Here is an 18,778-nt window from a genome sequence, read left to right on the forward strand (position 1 = left end):
GAATTGAGGTGCTATTAACAGAAAGAGAGCATGAGACAACAGTACTGCACTTGAGTAGGGAACACTCATAAAGTGCCTATATGTCATTTTCACTTGGATTTCTTTTTTTTTTTTTTGAGATGGAGTCTTGCTCTGTCGCCCAGGCTGGAGTGCAGTGGCGCAATCTCAGCTCGCTGCAAGCTCCGCCTCCTGGGTTCACACCATTCTTCTGCCTCAGCCTCCTGAGTAGCTGGGACTACAGGTGCCCGCCACCACGCCCGGCTAATTTTTGTATTTTTTAGTAGAGAGGGGGTTTCACCGTGTTAACCAGGATGGTCTCGATCTCCTGACCTTGTGATCTGCCCGCCTCGGCCTCCCAAAGTGCTGGAATTACAGGCGTGAGCCACCGCGCGCGGCCCACTTGGATTTTTTTTAACCTCACAGCAACCTGATGAAATCTGTAAAAGCAGGCATGATTATATCACTGTTTTACAGCTAGAGAAGCCGGCTTAGAGAGATTTAAAAGTGGCTCTAAATGACACAGTGGCAGAACTAAATCTCAAATCTGAGTTCTACTTGAAGACCTGCTGCTCCCCTCAATACAAAGTCCTTCATTAGGCTACTTTAATTATCATTGCTGTAATCAATTTTGGAGAAAGCAGACCAACAGAGCAGCTGTCTGCTGGGACCTGGAAGTGGTTCCTGTACAGCGAAGCCTTGTCGTGATTGTGTCTGCTGTAGAATGATTTGACCTTCTGGGTCATTGCCCACACATCAGGCGTGTCCATATCCTTAGGATGGGCTGATAGCTGTGGAGCCTGTGGACAGAGCAACAAAGAGAGCACTTTTACTTAGCCACCAAAACAAAAGCCTTGTCATTCTTGTTCTATGCTAGTAATAAATATCAACATATAAAAATTTAAAACTGCAACTAAAAGAAGAAAATAAAAATCACCTATGATCCAGTCATTCAGAGTCAGTGAATGTTAATGTTTTGGACTATCTCTTTCTGGACATTTTTTTTTTTTTTTTGAGACAATCTCACTCTTTGCCCAGGCTGGAGTGCAGTGGTGTGATCTCGGCTCACTGCAACCTCCGCTGCATGGGTTCAAGCAATTCTGTCTCCTGAGTGGCTGGGATTACAGTCATGTGTCCCTATGCCCAGCTAATTTTTGTATTTTTTTTTTTTTTTTTTTTGGAGTCTTGCCCTGTCGCCCAGGCTGGAGTGCACTGGTGCAGTCTTGGCTCACTGCAACCTCTGCCTCCCAGGTTCAAGCAATTCTCCTGTCTCTACCTCCTGAGAGCTGGGGCTGCAGGCATGTGCCACCACCCCCGGCTAATTTTTGTATTTTTAGTAGAGCCGGGGTTTCGCCATGTTGGCCAGGCTGGTCTTGAACTCCAAACCTCAGGAGATTCACCTGCCTCGGTCTACCAAAGTGCTGGGATTACAGGCATGAGCCATTGTGCCTAGCTCTTTCTGGACTTTTTTTTTTCCTTTGTAGGCCATATATAAAATATACTTTTACAAAAAATGGACAATAGTGGACACTGTGGTGTACACATCTTGCTGTTTCACTTAGAAACCTCTTTCCAAGCCAGCACACACAGCTCTGCAGCCTGTTCAAGGCTGCCATGGTCTCCCAATATAAGGCAGGTCTGTCATTTCTTTGGGCAGTCCCCTGCAGTGTGGGTGCTGGACCCCAGTCTTCTGTTACATGGACTGTGCCATGATGGGGATCTATGAAGCCACATGACTGTGAGCATCCCTAATCGTCTCCTTAGGGTACCTTTCCAGAAGTGAGATTATAGGTTCAGAATATTTGTCTTTAAAGCTTCTCGTTCCTATGACTCAGTAGCCCTCCAGAAATGTGACCTGCTTTCCTTCCCATCTTACACCCTTCCAATACTAGGCATGAATGACCTTGAATATATACATATACTTGTCAGGTTGGTAGTCCAAAGACTGGCATTTTGCAGTTTACTTTATATTTCTTTGATGACTATTGAGGTCGACTATCAAAAAGTAGTTTAAAGCCAGGGGACAATTTTCAGTGACTTGACATTAACCTAAAGGGACATTTAAGGTGATCTTTTAAGGACTCTGGCCCTTTTGCCTGTTCATTGATATTTCAGCCTGTGCTGAAGTTCATCCCTGGGGTTATGGCTGCCCTGAGAGACAGAAGAAACGTCCAGTGTGACCTTGATAAATTGGGGAAAGAAACCTATATAGAACTGTGATGAAATATAGGAGGAAAAAATGATCTATTTAGGGAACAAAGCCAGCACCATAATGAGTTTAAAAGAAAGGGGACAAATAAGGCCTGGGGGACCCAGGCCTGGTGCTTCATCAGGGTGAACTGGAGCTGCATTTGAGCCAGCACCGACCCATCACAGGGGGCGTGGGAGAGCTGACCTTACCAGCTGTGATAAATGACAGTAGTGCCACCGGAGTGGAGAAACCCCTTTACATTTTGCATCGGTTAGTCTCAAGTTAGTGAATCTTGTTCAGTTTTCAATAGTTAATTCAGCAAATGTTTATTGTGTACCCCCTGTGCTGATTTTGTAACACTCTTAAAACTGTGGTGAGGCTGGGCACAGTGGCTCACGCCCATAATCCCAACACTTTGGGAGGCCAAGGCGGGTGGATCACCTGAGGTCAGGGGTTCGAGACCAGCCTGACCAATATGGTGAAACCCCGTCTCTACTAAAAATACAAAAATTAGCCAGATGTGGTTGCGGGTGCTTTAATCCCAGCTACTTGGGAGGCTAAGGCAGGAGAATCACTTGAACCCAGGAGGCGGAGGTTGCAGTGAGCTGAGATCGTGCCATTGCACTCCAGCCTGGGTGACAAACCGAGACCCTATCTCAAACAAACAAACAAACATACAAAAAAACCACTGTGGTGAATCCAGAGTTTTCACAAGGGAAGGATGAAAACAGGAAGGTTGAGAATAAAGAATAATTACAGTTGCTTAGCCCCAAGAAAAGAGGCTAGGTTTGGGGGCAACTAAGAGACTATGTACATTGTTTCCTGTGAAGGCGATGCTAGCAGGTGCTGCTCACTTAACATATGAAACAGAGATGGACTTGAGTTGTAAAGGAACCATCACAGCTGGGTTTAGGTAAATGGGGGTGTAGGGGTAAGTCAATAACACAGAAATGCCTCTCTAAAGAGACCCAGCCATATTCTTGAAGATAATTGCCAGCTCATCTTCTCTAGACTCACCAATGTCTGCCAGAGGGCTGAGGCCTCATCAGGTAGCCTCCTGTGGTCCCTTCCCATGTTAGGACCCTGACCCTAACCACGGATACACCTGCCATGAGCTGGGCTGTGTGGATGCTGAGAGGAGCAGAAAACATGGAGGGTGACAGAAGGAAAGTGTGCCTTCTGTGGGGTGGGTGTTTTGCATTCCTGATGCCACTTCATCTTTGTAACAACCAGAGGTATTAGCCTCACATCATGGAGGGGTGGGTGTGCGGCACACAGAGGCAAGTGTCCACCCAGAATTCCAGCCCGTGCCTGCAGAACCCTGAAGCTTGGCCTGGGGCTCTTAACGCCAACCACTCTTGTGAGTCAAGCCCAGCTTTAAGGAGGCCGGCTGTGGCCACAAAGATGCGGGCAGACTGGGAGGAGGTCATGATTCTGCTTGTCAGCTTGCTCCTGTCTAGCATCCCAAGCCAAGCCTGGGTGCTGGACTAAATGACCAGGATGTGTCAAAAGACACTGGCTTTAACCACACAAGAGTCTAAGAGTCTTACAACTTTACAACTGTGACAAGTCTAATATCACAACTTAGAGCAGGTATCCTCCCCTCCTGTGCTCCCTCATCTGGAAAAGGCGAGAGATGGGCCCTTTGCTCTCGCAGGGCCTCTGTCTACCTGTAAAATCCCCAAGTCTGGGATTTGGAGACCCAACTGTTCAGAGGGCTCTGGGGAACATGTGGTTTCTGTGTAGAGCCACCAGGGGGGGCTGTGACTTCACAGTGCCATTCCCAGCAGTTCCAGGAGGGTCAGGAGCCCAGGAGCCTAAGGTTATCCTGCAGTCAATCCAGGAGGTGCTCCAGGGCTCTCCTGTGCAGTGAGGGGGACAGCCCCAGGTGACTTCCGAGCTGCAGCTTAGACATTCGTGGCTTCCCATGCTCCGAGGCCCAGCCCGAGCCTCTCCCTCGAGGGCCTGAGTCTTGGACGACCTTTCTCATCCTTCAGTGCCCCAGCTCTTCCTGACGACAGGGACAAATCCATGGAACCAGCCCTTAGACTTCCACGTGTCTCCAGTGCGTCTCCCGGGCGACTCTGCTTGCTTACACCTGTGTCCAAGTGTGGGGCTCTGGAGGTACACCTTGGTCCCAGACATGCTTTTGGGGTTTGGCTACAAACTAAAAGGGCTTCATGGAGGAACCTCTCTCCTGAGCCTAAAGTGGATGGAGTAGGAAGGTATTCCCTGGAGCGCTCAGCTGGTCAGACCCTCCCTCTGGAATCACAGCTGTCCGCAGCAGCAGGGCTGAGGGTGCGGGTGTCAAGGACTTGCCCTGGGTCACTGAGGGCGGGCTGGGAGGGCAGGGAGCCTTGTCGTTGTCCCCTCTCTCCTCCCTCTCCTCTTGCCTATCCCCTCTCTTTACTCTCCTCATCTCCATCTCCCTCCTTTTCCTGCTCAGCTTCACTTCTTTGTTTCTCTTCTTCCATTGTCGATTTGATCCTTTTTCACCTCCAAAGTGCCTGCTGAGGCTTCCTCTCCCCTCTCAACACAACGAGTTCCTGGAAGCCTGATCTGTATTCCTTGGACACATGAGTGGGAAAAGCACCTTCCTCCCTGTCTCTCAAGACTGTCTTACCTGCTTCAGGGCGGTGTGGCTCCTTCCTGCCACAGGGCTCTGCGCTCTCAGCCAGGATAGCCTGCCCTGTCCCTTGCCATGTTTCTGTGCCCCTCTTGACAGCTCAAGCGTGTTCACTGGCTTGTAGTGAAAGTCAGTGTCTCAGGACGGGTGCAGGGGCTCACTCCTGTAAGCCCAGTATTTTGGGATGCCAAGGCAGGCGGATCACGAGGTCAAGAGATCAGGACCAGCCTGACCAACATGGTGAAACTCCATCTCTACTAAAAATACAAAAAATTAGCTGGGCATGGTGGCGTGCGCCTGTAGTCCCAGCTACTCAGGAGGGTGAGGCAGGAGAATTGCTTGAACCCAGGAGGTAGGGGTTGCAGTGAGCCAAGATCGTGGCACTGCAGTCCAGCCTGGGTGACAGAGCAAGACTACATCTCAAAAAAAAAAAAAAAAAGAAAGTATCTCTCACATGTGCACACTCTCTCTGTTGCTCCTTATTTAAAAAAAAATTTCAATTTATAGAAAAGTTGAAAGAATAATTCCATCCACCCCTTGCTCAGATTCCCCCATTATTAACGCTTTGCTGCATTTGCTTTGTGACTGTATATGTGTGCATGTATGCATATGGAGACGCAGATCTGTACTTCTTGCTGAACCATTTGATGGTAAGTTGCAGTTACTCCTTTGCTCCAAATACTTCAGTGTGCATTTCTTAGGAACAAAGCATTCTGCCAAAAACCACAGCAGGATGATCAAAATCAGGAAATTAACACTGATATAATATGCTTCTGTAATTACAAACTTTATTCAAACTTTGCCAGTTTTCCCAATAGTGTCTTTTATAGCAAAAGAAAAAAAGAGCAGGATTTCATAGTCCACTGTCTGGTCCAGAATCATGTACTGCATTTAGTCAGCATGTCTCTTTTGTCTCTTTTATTCTGGAAAACCCTCTAGTCTTTCTTTGTCTTTCATGACCTTGACATTGTTGGAGTATAGGCCAGTTATTTTGTAGATTGCCCCTCAATTTTAGTTTGTCTCAAATTTTCCCATGGTCAGATTCGGGCTCTGCATTTTTGGCAGGCATATTGTGGACGTGATGCTGTATCTTCTTTTTTATTTTTATTTTTATTTTTTTAAAAGAAGTCTCGCTCTGTTGCCCAGGCTGGAGTGCAGTGGCACGATCTGGGCTCACTGCAAGCTCCGCCTCCCGGGTTCACACCATTCTCCTGCCTCAGCCTCCCGAGTATCTGGGACTACAGGCACCCGCCACCTCGCCCGGCTTGATTTTTGTATTCTTTTGAGTAGAGACGGGGTTTCACCGTGTTAGCCAGGATGATCTCGGTCTCCTGACCTCGTGATCCGCCCGTCTCAGCCTCCCAAAGTGCTGGGATTACAGGCTTGAGCCACCGCGTCCGGCCGATGCTGTATCTTCTTAGTGAATCGTAAGAAGTTAACTGAGTGTTTACTCTGTGGACTGGCTCTGCTCTTGGGTAAAGCCTGGCTTCTTCACTCTTTATTCTCAACTCACATTTGGATCCAGTCTTACGGGCTCTCTCCTGGGACCCCTGCTTTCACACTGCTGGTGTTTGCCCTGCAGCTGCCCACACAGACGCCCCTTACCCCACTGGTTCCTAGTGTGTGCTCCCATCAGGCCTCCCAGTAATTCTGCTTCTATTTTAAGAGACATTTGTAATATTAAGATCATATTTACACTTGTCAACAGATGACCAATCCCCTCCTGCCTTACCCTTTTTCCTGGATTTTCTTTGACTTAAAACTCAAGTGCTTAGGCTTTAGTTACCTTCAGTATAAAAAATGAAAAATAAAAACTCAAGTGTTTATGCTGCTCCTCATTCTGTGGAGAACACTTCTACTTTTCCGCCATTTACCAGGTGAATTGCTTTTATCATACGAATGGCAGAGATGTCAGCTTTTAGTGGCTTTTGCGCCTATAATCCCAGCACTTTGAGGGCGTGAGCAGGCTGGATCCACTTAGCTCAGGAGTTTGACCGGGGCCTGGCTAACAGAGAAAACCTCACCAAAAACATGTCTTTTCTTTTCTCTTTTTTTTTTTTTTTTTTGAGACAGAGCTCACGCCCCAGGCTGGAGTGCAGTGGTGCAATCTCGCTCACTGGAACCCTCTGCCCCCAGGTTCGCTTATTTCCTCGCGGCCTCAGCCTCCCTTCAGCAGCTGGAATTACAGGCACCTACCACCACACCTGGCTGATTTTTTGTATTTTTAGTAGAGACGGAGCCATCATGGCTGTGGCTGGTCTTGAACTCCCACCCCAGGTGATCCACTTCTGCTCTCCTGCCTCCTCCCCTTCTGGATTACATGAGCCACCATGCCCAGCCATAATACAAAGTAGCCAGCCATGGTGGTAAGCTTGCATCCCAGCTTCTCTGTAGAGGCTGAGGCAGGAGAATTCATGAACCTGGGAGGTGGAGGTTGCAGTGAGCCAAGATCACACCACTGCATTCCAGCCTGGCAACAGAGCCGCAGACCTTGCCCAAACACACACAATAATAAAAGCAGGAGGAGGGCGGAGGACCCCCACAGTTAACTGAGGTTTACTTGTGGACTGTGCACAGGGTCACCTCACTGAACCCGACCATGCAGCCTGCAGGTACCACTGTTATTCTACGCTTGGCAGTGGAGACATGTGGAGGTAAAGCAACATGTCCAAGATCATACAGCTGATAAGCAGTGAAACTGAGACCACATAGTAAAAAGAAAAGGAATACCAGATCTTATACCTGGAAAAGAAAGGAAAAGGACTGTTGACTGCTAGTGAGCGCGTTTATGATTTGTCGTCACTGGAGTGAGAGGCTGGAAAAAAAGCAGGGGCTCTGGAGAATATAAATTAGAGCCTTTTGGCATAGAGAAAAATAGATGCAGCCTGTGAATAAGCACTGACCAAGGAAGAAGGTGGAAAATGATGAGTCAGAGGCTGACCCTGAAGGGACTGCATTTGAGAGGCAGGAGGAATTCATAGAGAGAGTAAAGAAGTCTGTATAGTGACAGGTGGCCTCCTTTTTTTTTTTTTTTTTTTTGAGACGGAGTCTCGCCTATCACCAGGCTGTAGTGCAGTGGTTGTGATCTCAGCTCGGCTTGCAAAGCTCCTCCGGCCCGGTTTACCATTCTCCTGCCTCAGCCTCCCTATAGTTGGGACTACAGGCTCACACTGCCACCGGGTTAAGTTTTTATTTTTTTTTTAAATGGAGCCCAGCTTGTCACCAGGCTGGAGTGCAGGGCACAATCTGCTCACTGCAGCTCCCGGCCCCTGGTTCACGCCTATTCTTCCTGCCTCAGCCTCCCAGTAGCTGGGACTACAGGCGCCACACTGCTACCGCTGTTTATTTTAGTAGAGACGGGTTTCACCATGGTCTCGATCTCCTGACCTTGTGATCCGCCCGCCTCGGCCTCCCAAAGTGCTGGGATTACAGGCGTGAGCCACCGCGCCCGGCCTGTATTTTTTTTTTTTAGTAGAGACGGGGTTTCACCATGTTAGCCAGGATGGTCTCGATCTCCTGACCTCGTGATCCGCCTGTGTTGGCCTCCCAAAGTGCTGGGATTACAGGCTTGAGCCACCGCACCCGGCCGACAGGTGGGCCTCTTACTCCCTGGAGGCACAGGCCCTGGTGTTTAGGAGGCAGAAAAGTTCAACAAACACACATTGCTCTCCTTTCTACTCTGGACCAGGCACTATGTTAGGTGCTGGGAATGTGGGAATGAAGAAAATCACTTTGCTTGGCAACAAGAATTTGTAATCTAGTGAATCCTGTTTTATTCTTATTTAAGACAGTAGAGTTGTTTGTAATGCCATTGTGTTACATAAGACACATTTATCAGAACTATATCCAAAGCTTAAAATACCAGCGATATAAAGAACCTTAGAAATCATATATACTATCGTCTTCGTTCCACATAAAAACTGAAGCCCAGGCCAGGTGCAGTGGCTCATGCCTGTAATCCTGGAACTTTGGCAGGCCAAGGCAGGAGGATTGCTTGAGCCCAGGAGTTCAAGACCAGCCTGGGCAACACAGGGAGACCCCATCTCTACAAATAATTTTAAAGAATTAGCCAGATGTCAGGCGCGGTGGCTCATGCCTGTAATCCCAGCACTCTGGGAGGCCTTGGTGGGTGGATCACGAAGTCAGGAGTTTGAGACCAGCCTGGCCAACATGGTGAAACCCTGTCTCTACTAAAAATAGCTGGGCGTGGTGGCGCATGCGTGTAGTCCCAGCTACTCGGGAGGCTGAGGCAGGAGAATTGCTTGAACCTGGGAGACAGAGGTTGCAGTTGAGCCAAGATCGTGCCACTACACTCTAGCCTGGGTGACAGAGCAAGACACCATCTCAAAAAAAAAAAAAAATTAGCTAAGTGTGGTGGTGTGTGCCAGTAAGTCCCAGCTACTCAGGAGGCTGAGGCAGGAGAATTGCTTGAGCTCAGGAGTTCGAGACCAGCTTGCACAGCGTAAAGATACCCTATCTCTACAAATAATAACAAAATTAGCTGGGTGTGGTGGCACATGCCTGTGGTCCCAGCTGCTTGGGAGGCTGAGGTAGGAGGATCACTTGAGCCTCGGAGTTTGAGGCTGCAGTGAGCTGTCATGGCACCACTGCACTCCAGCCTGGGTGACAGAGTGAGACCCCGTCTCAAAAACAAAACAAAATATCAGTGATACAACCACTGCATGCACAGATAAGTTAGTGGCTGAGTCCCAGATCATGTTGCCGACAGTGTGACCGATGATGCATCTCTGAAGAGGCTGTACACAGTTTAGGGAGTTCTGTTGGTGCCCTCTGGAGATGTTGGTGCTCTCTCTGACTTTTGGAAAGTCAGCACCAAATTGAGTAGAGGGATTGTTTTAGTCAACTTGCCCTCCCAGGACCTCCCTACCCTGTGGGATTCTGCTGATGGGTGTGTCACCATCCACCATATTCCTGCCATATCCTAGGCTTCATTGAATCCATCAGCTATTTTAAGTGCGTCCTGAAGGTTTCCAATATGCCTTTCCTCTGAACTTCACCATCTTTACTAATGGCTTGGCTACTCCGGCAGCTTCTTCCTGTTGGCCCTCCAGCTCACACATCTGATTACTTCTCCTTCAGAGTCATCTCTTAAATCTGCTCTTTTCTCATCATTTCCAGTGTCGTCACTGCCATGCATCTCTCCTGAACCACTGCAGCAACTCCCTGACTTTTCTGTAAACTTTCATTCATCTACTCCTTCACCTAATCTTGTAAATTGCTGTCAGATTAATCTTCCAATAATGAAATATGCTTGTAAGGGATTTATGTTGTATTTCCTAGGCACCCATCTGACTCCTATTCTGTTACCCAGTATTCCTATCAAGTAATCATCCAACCCATTTCAGTTATGTTTTCATGCATTATATTTTAATTTTGAATAGATCTGGCTATTATAAAGTTGTTACATTGAAGCAAAATATTTTTATTCTTCTATATACTTGTTTTATGGGTGTGGTTTCCTCCTGAATCTTTCTGAAGATATTAACAAGAAACTTTTCTGAATTCTCTTTTGTTAACTAGACTGACTCTTCCTAGAGGTCAGTTGCTTTACGGTCTCACCCTCATGCTTCTTCATCAGGCTGGCTTTCTTAAAATATCTTGGGAACCTTGGTTGTTCTTTCTTTCTTATTTATTTATTTATTTATCTGTAGTGACCTCACTACAGAGCATGACATCAGGTGGAAGAGGGGGAGGATCTGCTACTCAAAAAGTCTAATTAACAGAAGTAGATTGGATAGAATATTCTAATTGTTGAAATACTATAGTGAGCTTTCAGTTGTCACTAGGATTGTTCAGCTTCTAAGTCATACTTTTTATGACAGGGAATCAGTTTTTCTTTTTGAAGTAATCCTTCTCAGAGCTCTCTCTCTGTGTTCTAATTTGAACCAATTGCTTTCCAGACTTACTGCACAGTTTCCATCCTGAGATATATTTTCATTACATTCCTCTCATGTTTCTTGATTTCCCATGTCTTCTTTTTTGGGTTTCTTAGAGAACTTACTTAGATCTCTTGGAATCTGTGGATAATAACACTTTTAAATCTTTGCATGTATGAGAATGTCTTTATTTTGCAATCACACTTGAGTAGTTGTTTAGTTGGGTATAAAATTTCAGGTTCAAAATAAACATCCCTCAGATTTTTCAATGCATTTTAAAATTCTTCCTCTTGGCTACTGATATTAATTAGAAGCTTCGTGATAATTTGATAATCTATTTCTTATTCCTTTACAGATAACCTCTTCTTTCTCTGAGAGCTGTTAAGATTTTCTCTTGCTCCTTAGAATTCTAAAATGACATGAGAATGAGGCTAGGTGTGAGCCTTTTATCATTCACCCTGATGATATAGCCTTTCAATGCGAAGATTCATGTTGCCAGCTCTGGAAATTTTTTTTCTTTGTTTCTCTCCATTATTCTCCATTTTATTGCTTCTGTCTTTCTGGAAATCATATTAGCTAGGTATTGGATCTCCTACATTGGTTGTCTGTATCTTTTAACTCTTCTCTATTGTCTTTTCCCTTTTGCCCTAGAGGCTTTTCCTTGACTTTTTTTTTTTCGAGCCATTAAAAATTTGAATTTTCAATCTGCTGAATTTTTAAATTTCAACAATCAACTTTCAATATCCAAGAAATTTTTCTTTTTTAAAGATTACTTGATTTTCTTAGTGGCCTCTTATTTTAGGGATGCAATAGTTTTGAATCTTTCTGAGGATACTAATTAGATTTTTTGAAATTACCTTCTGTTCTCTGAATTTCCTGTGTTCTGCATCCTTGCTCCCACAGTTGTGCCTCTTCCTAACTCTGGGTAAGAAAGCCTGCCCTCCCCTGCTGTTTTTTCCTATGTTTACTTTGGCTGAGGGGTTATCTGTTCCTATAATCTCAAATGCTTGCCATGTTCCCAGAAATTTCTCTAAAATGTTTTTACCTTCATTTTGACCGTTAAAATTTTTCTTTTGTCGTTTGATAAAAATTTTGGAGGAGGCAGTAAATGAATACCCTTAGTTCACTATCTTAAAGTGTTCCCACCACTCCCTTTCTAAAGAGTATTTTAAAACTACAATATTTATTATTTTGAAACAAAATGGCAGCCAATAAAAGTTGCTTCCTAGATATAGCTTCTGATATTTTGAATGAATTTCCAAAAAACTTGTTCTGTAACTTTCATACATAGTTATTCGGAAGAGGCCTAGGGTTCATTGAAAAGCCAGAAAACAGTCTGATCTCCAGGAAGTCTCCTAACTTCTCTGCTTCAAAATGTAATTCCCAAGGATGACAGGGAGAATAAAATCCCCTCTCCCACTGCCAACAGTGACCCTGAACATTCTGGGAGGCCCTGGAAACCTCCGGGCTCAGCCCCTGGCCTCTCTCTGGCTCTCCCTACATCTTTTTCATTTCCTGTCTGGGCCTAAATTACAGAAAAAGAGCACAGTTTAGGAACAATGGTCATAATCGAGGGGTCTCACTTCTGTGATGAGAGGGCTGTCAGACCTCCTTCGGGAACTCCACCAAGAAGACTCTCATAACGACTCACTAGAAAAGGAGTAGGGGGACCTTTCCTAGTGGGTTGTTGTGGGATCTTCTTGGTGAAATCCCTGGATGAGGACAAGCGAGCACATTACAAACACAGTGGAGAATATATACCTCAAACTACTCATGGCTCTTTTGGAGGGATGCAATATACAAAACTTTCTACATTCCGCATTGAGTTTTGGTGATAAATTTGTATTATTTTATCATCATAAAGGAAACAGTGACTAGCCTTGTCCCTGTGTCCCTCCACAGTCTGCTCCCCTGGCCTCACCTCTTGGTCATGACCTGATGACTTCTGCCCCGTCAGTGTATTGTGGTTCTTTTATGCCATCTGCCCAGTAAATATTGAGTAAAGCAATAAATGATGAAACAAGTGAATGAACTTTTCATCTCTGTCCTTAGATTATGTTTTTCCTGACTTAACTGAGAAGGCAGGTTCCATTGAAGACACCAGCCAGGCTCAAGAGCTGCCAAACCTCCCCTCTCCCTTGCCCAAGATGAATCTGGTTGAGCCTCCCTGGCATATGCCTCCCGGAGAGGAGGAAGAAGAGGAAGAAGAGGAAGAGGAAGAGGAGGAGAGGGAGAAGGAAGAGGTAGAGAAACAAGAAGAGGAAGAAGAGGAGGAGCTGCTCCCTGTGAATGGATCCCAAGAAGAAGCCAAGCCTCAGGTCCGTGACTTTTCTCTCACCAGCAGCAGCCAGACCCCAGGGGTCACCAAAAGCAAGCATGAAGACTCTGGGGACCAGGCCTCATCAGGTGTGGAGGTGGAGAGCAGCATGGGGCCCAGCTTGCTGCTGCCTTCAGTCACCCCAACTACAGTGACTCTGGGGGACCAGGACTCCACCAGCCAGGAGGCGGAGGCCACAGTGCTGCCAGCTGCAGGGCTTGGGGTAGAGTTCGAGGCTCCTCAGGAAGCAAGCGAGGAAGTCACTGTGGGAGCAGCTGGTTTGTCTGGCCAGCAGGAGGAGGTGCCGGCCTTGCCTTCATTCCCTCAAACCACAGCTCCCGGTGGGGCCGAGCACCCAGATGAAGATCCCCTTGGCTCTAGAACCTCAGCCTCTTTCCCACTGGCCCCTAGAGATGTGAAACTGACACCTTCCTCTGCTACCTTGGGGCAAGAAGATCTCAACCAGCAGCTCCTAGAAGGGCAGGCAGCTGAAGCTCAATCCAGAATACCCTGGGATTCTACGCAGGTAAAGTGAGGGGCATGCGGGCCACCACCCCGCACCTTCTTCACGGAGCCTGGCCATCCCCAGGGCTGGTGTGGCATGGGGGCAGGATCTGCCAGGTTGAGGAGGGAGGCCCTTTCCATGGCATGTAGATCCCCATGGAACTTGTGGGGATGCAAACCTCAGGGCCAACAATGGGTGTTCTCCCCACACTTCTCTGCAAAGGCCTTCGGAGAAGCTTGGTGGCCTGGCCTGGGTTTCCTTTGTTCAGGTGTTACCACTACCACCCTTAGACTTCTTTTGTTTTTTTTTTTCCAAGATGGAGTCTCACTCTGTCGCCCAGGCTGGAGTGCAGTGGCCATGATTTTGGTTCACTGCATCCTCCACCTCCCAGGTTCAAGCAATTCTCATAACTCAGCCTCTTGAGTAGCTGGGATTACAGGTGTGTGCCACCATGCCTGGCTAATTTTTGTATTTTTAGTGGCGGCGAGGTTTCACCATGTTGGCTAGGCTGGTCGGGAACTCCTGACTTCAAGTGATCCACCCGCTTTGGCCTCCCAAAGTGCGGGGATTACAGACATTAGCTACTGCGCCCAGCCCACCCTTAGACTTCTGCACTGATTCTACCAGCAGCTAGAGCTAGTGGCTGACCTGTGCTTTCCCCATCCCATCTCACCACCCTCCTTCTCCCCACCGACACCCACGTGCACAGCAGGCACAAGTCAGTGTTCACACCCACTGACACCACAAGGAAAGGAAAGGAGCCCTAGAATATTAACGATAAACTTGCCCTTGAAAGCCAGCATGTGGGGCAAGCTCTCTGCAGCCTGGCCCCTTTGATATAGCCCCCTTTTTCCTGGGAATAATGCCTGGCCTCCTGCTCTCACTCAACACATTCCCTGCTTGGTCCCCAAAGACATTCGAATTTGTACTCCTCGGCATGGTGCCTCACAGAGGCTGTCAGCAGCCCCTCGCTGTAATACGCCTCTGCTGGCCTCCACCTTCCAGCTTCCCAGAGGGCCTCCGACCGGGGCTCTTTCCCCCGTGCCTTTCCTATGCCTTCGTAACTGTCGCCCTGCTTTCTGTCTCCTCACACAGGTGATCTGCAAGGACTGGAGCAATCTGGCTGGGAAAAACTACATCATTCTGAACATGACAGAGAACATAGACTGTGTGAGTGCCCAGCCAGGCTCCGAACCACAGGGAAAGGCTGCAGGCAGTGGGCAGGGTGGGGGGGTCCCAAGGCTGCGGGGACAAGCAGTGCACGGGAGGAGGCTTAGTTCTTCAGTTGGTGGCCCAGGGATATACCAGCAGCCACCAACATTACACACAGAGAGCTTTCGTATTTTAAAATTTCCGAAGGCTCTTTGGTTCTTGCCTCCCTCTCTTTTTAATTTAAACGAATACTTTGTTCATGTGTGCCCTATCTTATCTCTCCAGTGATATTGAAACCTTTCTGTCTTTTTTAGAGTTGTTTTCTCCCTGTATAGGTTGCTTTTCTCCGTTTTGGGTCTCAGCCTTTTCATATATATACATGCTCTCCACACGTCTGGTGGAGTTTGTTCACAGCTTTCTCTATCAAAAAACTGGCTGGAAGCTTTGAGCATGGTGCTAGGGTTTGTCAGCTACGGCTTCTCATGAGAGTGGTCTGGCTAGGCCGTATCACTTAGAAATTTGTAATGGCAGCATTGTTAGGGCCTTCCTCCTGAGGTGATTAGAGTCTTTGAAAAGGGAACTTCTGTTCTGTTGGAAGTATAACAAGTTGGTTGTCAGTGTTCTGGGAGCCAGGGTGGAGAGAGAGGGCTGGGTGTTTCAGTATTATAAATATGTATCCATAAATATCAATATTCATGTACCGTCTCTTCCTGTTTGCAGCGTGACCTTTTCCCTCCCCAAAACACACACTTGTGTCTGATGCTCTCTAGGTCAGAGACCCTCTGTTTTATCCTTTTTAAAGAATAAACTTCCAGTCTTCTGCCAGGGAGAAGGGACATTTCTTGGCTGTGCAGCATTGCAGGAAGAACTAGGGACCCAGCCATTTCTTAAGCAAACTTTTTACCAGTTTATATTTTTAGTAGCCCTGATCTCAGCTCACTGCAAGCTCCGCCTCCCGGGTTCCCGCCATTCTCCTGCCTCAGCCTCCCGAGTAGCTGGGACTACAGGCGCCCACAACCGCGCCCGGCTAATTTTTTGTATTTTTAGTAGAGACGAGGTTTCACCGTGGTCTCGATCTCCTGACCTTTTGATCCGCCCGCCTCGGCCTCCCAAAGTGCTGGGATTACAGGCGTGAGCCACCGCGCCCGGCCTTAAGCAAACTTTTGACCAGTTTATATTTTTAGTAGCATTTTCATCCCCTCTTCCAAAGGTAACCAGGGCCCCTATTCCAGGGCATCTGGGGAGTGTCAATCAGTATGCATCTGACTGCTTCTCAGCTTTCCTCATTTTGGCTTAGGGTTTGGCTCTTTAGAGTTTGCTAAATTAGGAAATTCTAACTCACCCATCTGCTTCCAGTGTCTAGATTTTGTTGCTCTTGTCTCCTCTTCTGTTTTACTTTGTCTCTGTGGTTTTAGGCCTTAAATTCTTTACTCTTGTTAGTGGGCCTGGGCAAGACTGAAGGGACATACATGCATTTAATCCAAAAGTCCCCAGCAAGGTTGGTTTCCCCCACCATGACTATACTGATGGATCTTCACCTAAGTGATGTGTGTTTTCATCCATTGCAGTTATTATTTTTACTGATGCTCAATACCTCATCTTTGGTCAGGGAAAGCCTCTTTGAGTTGACCTCTGAGTCCTTTTGACCAATCTATTAAGTGTCTGATTGCCTCCTTGCTTTCTGGAATAATAAGACATTCCAGGCTCATCTTCCTCCCCAGACATGGAGCCCTCTCATTCCCTTCATTGGGAAATGGTACGTACATAAAGACCACAGTATGGGTACTTAGGACCCTTGGGCATATTGTGCGTATTTGAACAATATAGCCTAAAGTTCATATCTTTTTTCCAATCAATACATAGATACTAAGATGCTTTTATTCTGTTTTCCCTGTTTTTGTCTTCTGTGTTATTCTATTATGTGACCTCCACTCAGTCATTATTTTTTATGGTAGATTTTTTTTTATTGTAGTAAAAAACATAAAATTTCCCATTTCATCCTTTGTAAGTATAAGTTCAGTTGTGTTAAGTATATGTACATTGTTGTGGAACCGAGCCCCAGAACTTTTTCATTTTCAAAGCTGAAACTATGTACCCATTAAATGACTATCTGTTCCCCAGCCCCGGCACCCACCATTCTCCTTTTGGTTTCTATGAATGGGACTACTTTGGATACCTAATAGAAGTGGAATCAGACAGCATTTGTCATTTTACATCTGGCTCATTTCACTCAGCATAATGTCCTCAGGGTACATCCATTTGGTAGCATGTGGCAGAATTTTCTTCTTAAGGCTGAAAAATATTCCATTGTATGTATATGCCACGTTATTTATCCACACAGCTGTCCACGGACACTTGAGTTGCTTCCCTCTTTTGGCTGTTGTGAATAGTGCTGCTGGGAATGTGCTGTGCAAATATCTCTTCAAGACTCTGTTTTTAATTCTTTTGTGTATATACTCAGAAGTGGGGTTGGTGGATCATGTGGTAATTCTATTTTTAATTTTTTTGAGGAATCTCCATACTGCTTTTCGCTATGACTATACCATTTTACATTTTCACCAGCACTAGGGTTCCAGTGTTTCCACATCCTCATAAACACTTGTTCTTTTCTGGTTTTGTTTGTTTGTTTGTTTTGTTTTGAGACGGAGTCTTGCTCTGTTGCCCAGTCTGGAGTGCAGTGGTGCGATCTCGGCTTACTGCAACCTCCACCTCCTGGGTTCACGCCATTCTCCTGCCTCAGCCTCCTGAGTAGCTGGGACTACAGGCGCCCGCCACCTCGCCCAGCTAATTTTTTTGTAGTTTTAGTAGAGACGGGGTTTCACCGTGTTAGCCAGGATGGTCTCAGTCTCCTGACCTTGTGATCCTCCCGCCTCAGCCTCCCAAAGTGCTGGGATTACAGGCGTGAGCCACCGTGCTCAGCCCTTTTCTGTTGTTTTAAACAGTGGCCATCCTGAGGGAAATGAGGTATTTGGTTGGTGCAAAAGTAATTGCTCTTTTTGCCATTGAAAGTAATGACAAAACCCGCAATTACCTTTGCACCAACCTAAATGGTATCTCATTGTGGTTTTGATTTGCATTTTCCCTGATGATTGGTGATGTTGAGCATTAGTCATTATTATTAACAGTCAATGCTTACTATATTTTATCAACATATTTGTTAGTTTCTTTGCCAGATTCATCACTTGTTAGAATTTTTTCAAACCATTTGAGAAAAAGTTGAAGACATTATTTCCTTTTGTCCCTACCCCCAAATACATTAGTTTGTATTTCCTCAGAACAAGAATATTTTAGATAACCACAATGCAATGGTCAAAATCAGGAGTTAGCACTGCTACAAAACTATTATCTGATCACCTACCTTATTTCTATTTCACCATGTTTCCAATAATGTCCTTTATATTTTTTTCCCTCCCAGTCCGGGATAGAATCCATGGTCATGCATTGCATTAATTGTCTTGTCTCTTTAGTCTCCTTTAATCTGGAATAGTTCCTCGGCCTTTCTTTGCATTTAATGACCTTGACTTGTTTGAAAAATGAGAAGAATAAATGTGCATTAAAAACGATGGGCTATACAGAGAGTACATATTCAGAAAAAGACAGGGAGAAAAGTGCTGGCAGTCTCTTGGGGAAAGTTTTACACGTTAGAACTACAGGAGTTCCAGGAGTTCGGCCCTCAAGATCTAGAGAAAGTGATGCAAACTCAGTGGCTTCTATTTTACCTAGATGTCACAGGTAACACAGAAGAAACTGGAAAGAAGTCTAGTAAGGAAACCTATAAGAGGAGGCAGAAAGATAAAGTAGTAAATCCAGAGGTGGTGTTTTTGAGTTCTAGAAGGCAAAAGAAATCCTTACTGTAGAGATGCAAGGATCTGAGCCTTTGAGGCTCAGAGAGGTACTTTTTTTTTTTTTTTTTTTTTTTTGCTCACATCACAGAGAGCTGACAAATGGCAGAAACAGGATTTGAACCAATGTATTTATTTATTTTTATCACCCAGGCTGGAGTACAGTGGCACAATGTCAGCTTACTGCAGCCTCAACTTCCCAGGCTCAAGTGATCCTCCCACCTCAGCCTCCCAAGTAGCTGGGACCACAG

General features: G+C 46.2%; 1 protein-coding gene across 2 annotated transcripts in view; it reads left to right on the forward strand.

Annotated features, from left to right (window-relative positions):
* The window catches only part of PODXL2 (podocalyxin like 2), a 43,676-nt gene that overhangs the window by 18,670 nt on the left and 6,228 nt on the right, over positions 1-18,778 (forward strand). For both annotated transcript variants that reach the window (XM_031663064.1, XM_003906920.3), the window contains exons 3-4: positions 12,764-13,554; positions 14,629-14,703. In XM_031663064.1, coding sequence (XP_031518924.1) covers positions 12,764-13,554; positions 14,629-14,703 — 866 coding nt within the window. The remainder of the gene's footprint in view (positions 1-12,763; positions 13,555-14,628; positions 14,704-18,778) is intronic.

This window comes from Papio anubis, chromosome 2 (assembly GCF_008728515.1).
Source record: "Papio anubis isolate 15944 chromosome 2, Panubis1.0, whole genome shotgun sequence".
Classification (NCBI taxonomy): domain Eukaryota; kingdom Metazoa; phylum Chordata; class Mammalia; order Primates; family Cercopithecidae; genus Papio; species Papio anubis.